The sequence below is a fragment of the Centroberyx affinis genome, unplaced genomic scaffold (assembly GCF_046629955.1).
Source record: "Centroberyx affinis isolate AG114_WGS23_722 - 3 ecotype Tasmania unplaced genomic scaffold, CSIRO-AGI_Caff_v1 ptg001058l_1, whole genome shotgun sequence".
Classification (NCBI taxonomy): domain Eukaryota; kingdom Metazoa; phylum Chordata; class Actinopteri; order Beryciformes; family Berycidae; genus Centroberyx; species Centroberyx affinis.
Window position 1 is genome coordinate 969,321 of NW_027279609.1, and position 7,510 is coordinate 976,830.

General features: G+C 43.8%; 1 protein-coding gene across 1 annotated transcript; it reads right to left on the minus strand.

The window, feature by feature from the left end:
* Positions 1 to 6,553: 6,553 nt before the first annotated feature.
* gcgb (glucagon b) lies at positions 6,554 to 7,317 on the minus strand. The gene is made up of 3 exons (XM_071523060.1): positions 7,223 to 7,317; positions 6,978 to 7,133; positions 6,554 to 6,674 (listed from the first exon to the last, which is right to left on the minus strand). The coding sequence occupies exons 1-3, from the start codon at positions 7,315 to 7,317 to the stop codon at positions 6,554 to 6,556; spliced, it is 372 nt and encodes a 123-aa protein (XP_071379161.1).
* Between the last annotated feature and the right edge of the window lie 193 nt (positions 7,318 to 7,510).

Sequence of the window (7,510 nt, forward strand, 5' to 3'; positions counted from 1 at the left end):
AAAGTTCTTTTTAATTTTTTCAGAAATGTGCATATGGAATTCAAGTGAACTATCAACCACAACACCTATGTCCTTTTCCTCTTTCACTTGCTGAACCACCAATTCTCCAACTGTGTAATTAACCATGTTGACACTTGTTTTCCCAGTGTGTAAATGTTTAAATTTTTCTGGATTTAATTTCAGTAACCACCGATCACACCAATTACTCATGCTATGGAGATCTTCTTGAAGATGGGCTGTATCAGTGTCCTTGGTAATTATTCTAAATATTTTTGTATCGTCTGCAAAAAGATATGCATCAGATTGTATCACACTTGGTAAATCATTTATATACACAACAAAGAGTACAGGGCCCAGCACAGATCCTTGTGGAACTCCAGAGGTCACCGATTTCCATTCTGAAATGGCCCCATTTACCACCACCTGCTGTTTCCTATTACGTAAAAAGTCCTGTATCCAGTCTGTAACTCTGCCGTCTATGCAATAGGATTTTAATTTTGACAATAGTCTTTTATGAGGAACTGTATCAAAAGCTTTTTGGAAATCCATATATATGCAATCGACTGACTGTCTATCCAAAGCTGCTGACCACTTATCAAGAACCGTGAGAAGCTGAAGTGTAGTCGATCTTCCAGATATAAATCCATGCTGCTTATTACTAAAAAGTCTGTTTGACTTCATATGGTCACAAAAAATATATGCCCTGATTAGTTTTTCCATTGCCTTGCATACTACAGATGTCAGACTAACTGGCCTGTAGTTTCCTGCTAATGACTTATTTCCTTTTTTGAAAATTGCACTGATTTGTGCCTCTTTCCAATCACAGGGTAAAATTGATTCTTCTAGCGATTGATTATATAATACTGTTAGAGGATCGGCAGTCACACAAGCCAATTCCTTTAAAATCCTAGGACGTATCGCATCTAGCCCTGGTGATTTATATATGTTAATATTCTGTAGAAGCAGTTTTGTATCCTCAGTAGTTATTATAAAACATTGTTTGCTGAACTTCCACTCTTGGCAATTCAGTTCTATTTTGTATAGTCTTCGCTGTCGAAGAGCTGTCGCTATTGGGTTTATCCCTCTCGGCATGTACAGTCTGAAGATTTTCTTTCCCGCCACTTACGCTACAGTGGCTACACTCAGGTCCTCAATTATAGAATATACAGTGTCGGGACCTGAGCTCTGCTCCCAAAATTTCTTCAGCGATCAAGGGTTCAGACCGCAAGCGTAACGCCGGGTTCAGACCGCAAGCGTAAGCGCCGCGAAGCGCCGCGAAGCGTCAATTCACGCGCGAGCAGGAGCCTGGCTGTTCACACCAGACGCGCATTTCTCCGCGCCGGTCACCAAGCGATTCTGCTCTACAGGAGGAGAAAACCCTGTGGAAACAGGCTGTAGCTGCTGACACTGTGTTCCAACAGCCACCAAAGCTTCATCTGTTCACTGCTGTCCTTGTAGAAACACTGCTGACAGCTCACTGGACTTTTCCACATCAGGGATGAACTTTATATTTTCCATCTTCTTAATTTCCCCCTTTCTTCACAAACTCCCTCATATCAAAGCTGTCACGTTTATTTGTTTGTTTTCTCAGCAAGAGTCGTGACTTGTGATCAGGCAATAATTAGGAAAGCCTAGGGGACCGAGATATCTCTCGCTCCCCCTCTCTCTATCTCTGTCTCTTTAAATAATGACATATAGGCCTAAATAAATTAAGTAGCCTATAAATAAACAAACTTAAACATGTATCCTTGTTTACTTTTGTGGTAACTCAATAACAGATGCAATTTTCAAAAGACAAGTGATAATTCAAAACCAGATAGATCATCATCCTACAATGTATTGCATTTAAAACTTGCATCAGTGCAGATTGATTCATCAACAACAACAGTGAAGACCCTGGTAAGTTGATAATTTAATATATTTGTGATTCTGTGGTGATATAATGGAGATATGACCATCTATAGTGTTTTCTATGGCGTTTTCCTGTGAAATGCGCGCCGCGCAGACGCCGAAACTGGCGCTCCAGATCGCGAGCCGGACGCGGAGCTCCGCGCCGAGGTGCGGCGCGGCGCGCCCGGTCTGAACGGTCAAATCGGTTAACATGGGCGCCGAAAGGAAACTGGCTCCGCTTCGCGGCGCTTCGCCGCTTGCGGAAGAAGTCGTCGCCGGAGGAGCTGTCCGCTTTTGTGCCGCCTGCCGGACCGGCTACATCCTGCTGTCGGACCTCCACCCCCGCTGCGAGGCTTGCCTGGGCGCCGTTCACGCCGGAGCGTTGACTCCGCAGGCCGCCTGCCAATACTGTGCTCGACTGCCTGTGGAGGAACTGCAGTGGCGGGCGGACGCCTTCACGGCGCTCCAGGTGGAGGGAAGCAGCGACGGTAGCTGGGCTGACCATGGCGCTGTCTCTCCGGACGATGAGCTGGACAGGATCCTCGGTGGCAACGACTTCCCTGGTATTCCGGAGGAGATCCTCATTGTTTTGATTTCCTTTTTTCCTGTTTTGGATCATTAGCTTCCCTGTTACCAGGTACTGACAGATGGTGCGGCGAGAATGCTGATCCATTGCCTCCCAAAAAATAAATAAAAAAATACATAAATAAAATAACAAATAGAACCATTAGAACAGCTTTAGAAAAAAAATAACAAATTTAACAATGTAGAAATCCTCAAGGATGTACAAAGGTGAACTGATCTCAGAAATGATTAACTATTTTTTAACTATTTACAAACAATGTTTTAGTCCATTGACAGTCCTAAACAAGCTGTGGAAGCATGTGATCCTTGTAGAAGGACTCCAAGATCCCCAAATTAGGCTGCCAGAAGTCATCACGGGAGATGGGTATGATCACACACTGCTCGCGTGTCCAGATGGTGAAGTAGCAGGTGGTCTTCCCAGAGATGTGAAGCTGCCCCTGTACTTGGTGCCAGTAGTGTGATCCTCCTTCAGGCGGTAGGCGCCACCTTCCTCCTGATGAAGGTAGAAGGACTTCTCCTGCACTGCTTCCTCAACAGTATGGCCCCTCCACCAGAATGGGCACTTCACCTCAATGATGTCCGTCTCTCCCACCAGACCATCAGGGGAGGCACCCAGGATCCCAGAGTCAGCCAGCCACAAACCAGACCCTCTGACCTTCATGCCTGTGGCTTCTTCAAATGCCTTGATCCATTCCTGCACATTAGCTATACCCCACTGTACAGCCAGTACTCCATGCAGGTCCTGATTCCTACAGAGCTTGGAAATGAGGGAAGGGGTGACACGCTTCACCATCAGCACACTTCCAAAGTTGCTTGCTATCAGCCGACCTTTCCTCAGAGCATGCCAGAGATGATTGTCCTTCTGCCCCACTGTCGCTGTCTGGATGGCCATTAGCTGCTCCACTGACGTCTTCATAGCCGCAAGGATGCCATCACTGCCCAGGTGTTTGTGGGTGGCTATGATGCAGTCAGTGGAGGTGAAGCAGAGGTTCCTGCAGGGTTTCAGGCTCAGGAGTGAGCAGCCAGGAAATCCCAGTAAACCGGCCCTGGAATTGACTGAGCAGCCACTTACGGTCATCCGGGGTTACTGCATGAGTCAGAGGCTTGTACTCCCGCACTGGAAAAAGCTCCTCCACTGCCTTGACCTTCTCTGATGGCACATTGGGCTTTTTCCACTGGCACTCAACATCTGTGGAGCTGAGGTTGTGGATGGCCCAGATCATCAAAGCAGCAGAGTGGCTGCACTTGTACTCCCCACGGGGACACTCGCAGGAGGTAGAGTTGATGACTCCAGAGTCACCAGTGCAAACCTGTAAAGAGGAAGAGAAATACTTAAAAAAAAAATCCCACTCACAGCCTGTTAAACACAATGAATAGCATTTAATGTGATTGGACTTACAAAAGAATACAATAATCAATACATTTTACATACCTAAAGTTGCCTCTTGATTGAAAGGACAACATAACCAAAGTGATTATTACTTATTTGTGTATGTAGTGTGAACATGAATATTGGGAAGGGGCATACTGTTCTTCCTAATTACTTCTTATTGTTTATATTATAACATTATAATAGTATACTATAATAGTTTTCATATTATTTATACTTTTCTTATTATTCTTCACTCACTTTTTAAACACCTAAATTAGCTAACGTTAGCTATCTTCTCTTACACTATTTTGGGCCCTATCTTACACCCGGCGCAAAACGGCGCAAAGCGCAGCGCAAGTGTCATTGCTAGTTTCTGACCAACGCAGTTGTCATTTTCACGCCCAGCGCCCACATTGTTTAAATAGCAAATGTACTTGCGCCCATCTTTGCGCCCATGGGCGTGTTGGTCTTAAAATGAGGTGTGGGTCAGGCGCATTGTTGGCGCATTGCTATCGTGAGGCAGCGGAAAGCAATTGCGCCATTGACCAACAAAAACCTGGTCTAAAGTCTGGCGCAGTATTTTCCTGCTATTTAAAGGCCGCATTATTCAGATATTAAGATGCGTCTCTCTCTCTCTCTCTCTCTCTCAAACACACACACACACAACATTACCATGCAAAATAGAAAAATAGGATCATCTACTATGGAAATTTGCACTTTACTTCATTCCTGACATGTATTTTGTTGCCAAACTGCCATATGCTTTCACCATTACGCAGTGCCAAATGCGCAACGTACATGTCCCGTTAACCATCATCACACATTGCCAATTGCTAAATACGCAACCTACAACCAAGAAAAACAATACAGTAAATATGTAAAAAGCACAGCCCAACAAAAAGTCCTGAAAATAAACTGCTTACCTTCACTCGACGCACAACATAGGCCTACCCGACGCACACACACATCGTCATCGCGCACGAGCAGATCTGTTTCCTCAGCAGAAAAACGTTTGTTTCTCCAACTTGCCGAATCCGCCATTTAAATAGCAATGCACCAAGGTGCAAGCGCACCTGGCTCTTATTAAAGGGAATGGGAGATGACACTCTGATTGGTTGAGTTCATGTTACGCCCAAAACACACCTATGATTAATTAAGGGACTTAGTACAACCCCTTTGTGCCTTGCGCCTTACTTTGCGTCCACATTGTGCGTCGTTTAACTAGCAATTTGGATTTGGACACGCCCTAAATGCACTTGCGCCATGCGCTGACTTGTAGTGATTTTCACCCCTTTGGACACTCTTTCTTTGTTATAGAACCGACGTCTTGCACAGTGCCAGCACCTAGCCACAGTAGTGTAGGGGTAAGGCTCAGCTCCACTGAGCATAATGTTGTCAGTTTGAACCTACTGACAAGTGTGGGTTTTTTTCTGCCTCAGAAACTGCTTATCATGTTTGTCTGGTTATAATTTTCCATCATGCTGCATAGAGGGAAGGACAATTAGCAAACATTTCGCACACTCTCTTCAGCAAACAGCACACAGGTTTTAATTTCAATGAAATACTGCTGCAAATCATTGCATTGTATCATGTGAAATAGAAGAATGAGTAAACAGATGCACTTAATGGCTAAGGTTCAGCTGTTCCACCCTTCACAAGAACTAAACGGTCCTTCAACCTCTCTCACGTGGAACTTTTTCTGTCTTGCGCACCATAACATAGGCTACTCGATCCTTCTCGCGTGGTGGAACTCATCCTCTCTTGCGCACCTTCAACCTCTCTCGCGCGGTAACTCGTTCTCTCTCGTGCACCTTAACAGTCCTTCAACATCTCTCTCATACATTTGTTTCCTCTCGCAATTTTCGCTCGGCTTTTGTTCGGTTTGGCGCCTCATATGGTGTCTGGTGGGTGTGTAGGTCGGATCTGCATTCTGCACGTGGACACAGACACAGACAGAGAGAGAGAGAGAGAGAGAGAGAGAGAAAGAGAGAGAGCGAGCGAGAGAGCTGCTAGGCGGCTGCCATGAGACAAATGGGTTCTGTAAAAAACACTTTCATTTTGAAACTGATATTGTTTTAAATGAAAATGACCATGTTCTCTCTGCTGTTATATTTGATCTCCAACTGTATGTAATACAATTGGAGTGGATATTAACTGGTGCATCCTATTTGGATCAACCTCAATTCATATATTCTATGATAGAGCTGATGCTTTGTTGCCAACGTTCAAGTGTAAACCAATATTTAAAGCTTTTTAAAAGAGGGAACTCATAGATTGTACACATTTCTTTATTGAAAACTAAATCTGAGTTTATATGAATAAGAAAGATATTGAGACTATCTACAGAAGTAATTATCCAAGTTGCAATTCAGATACAGATCAATACGGTGACAGTTACATAATTATGTGAGAAGGAAGATGAAAATGCCAAGATGTGAAATGTTAAAAAATGGAATCATAACACCATCCTGAAGGCTTGATAATAAGTGATAGGTGATACACATTTCAAACATAGCTGACAACAGTACTTCCTTCAACCATTGAGGACCAACAAAGAGCTTTGTATGAGGGGAATTTAATAGCATGACCAAGGAAAAGGGTAGTACAGGTTGTAAAACATATAATGGCACAGAGTCAGTGTGAAATCTAATGACTTGTTGCTTTATTCTGGGAGTGTCAAGGGTCGGTGGCGCCCTCAGGTTGAGTCTACTCTCTTCTGCCTCGGCCAGCCTTAAGCCAGGACACAAAATCCTTGGCTGCCAGGTCCTGCAGGTAGGAGCTCACATCACTGGTGTAGGTGCCGTCCGCATGACGTCTGATGGGACTGCTATAAAGTCAGATACATTTAGATGATATAAGTAAAATATATACAAATATACATTTCCTCTGGCATGGTAAAGTAAGACTAAAATCCACATTATTCTGAAATACAACAGTCAGAATGATGGTTCTGATGATCCAAAACATTTTCTAGATGTTATAGCAACTACTTTAAATGAAATAAAAAGCATTTTCATTGTTGTTTCATGACATTAGCAATCCTTTCACTATATTACAGAGTTGAGTCATATTAGAAATCATTCATATTCTAATAAATTCAAGAGATTCAGTCAGAGAAAGTGACACTCACCCGTTTCTTTTTGAGTTCTTTAGCCACTGGACAAAGTCTTGCACTCTCCTCGTCTCCAGGTATTTACTGTAGTCATTGGAGAACGTTCCCTCTGAATGTCTCTTCATGTTTGGGAGCTCACTGGGTTCGTTGAACATGGAGTTTTCTGTCAATAGGCTACACAAAGACACATAATTGAACGTTCAGAAGATGCTGTTACACAGAGATGAGAAGGCTCCATGTGAATGACAGAAAGGAGATCTTACATAGGGTTTCCCTCTGTGTCCTGGTCAGGAACCTGCCAACTGCTTTGAATGATGATCAGGAGCAGGAGTCCAGCCAAAGAGTGGGTGCTTTTCATTGTTTGAGCTTCTGAAAAATGAACAAAGTGAGAGAGAGAAAGTTACAGTTTCAGTAAAGCAGCACTCTGAGGTGAATGAAATCTTACCCAGAAGTTGTGGATGTTTGTAAGGAAGATGGTTTGAAGATTCTCACCTGTGCTCCTTTCTGGCGAGCGTCTAGGAGAGGGATGGTAAAGTGCGAGGATTTCTTGC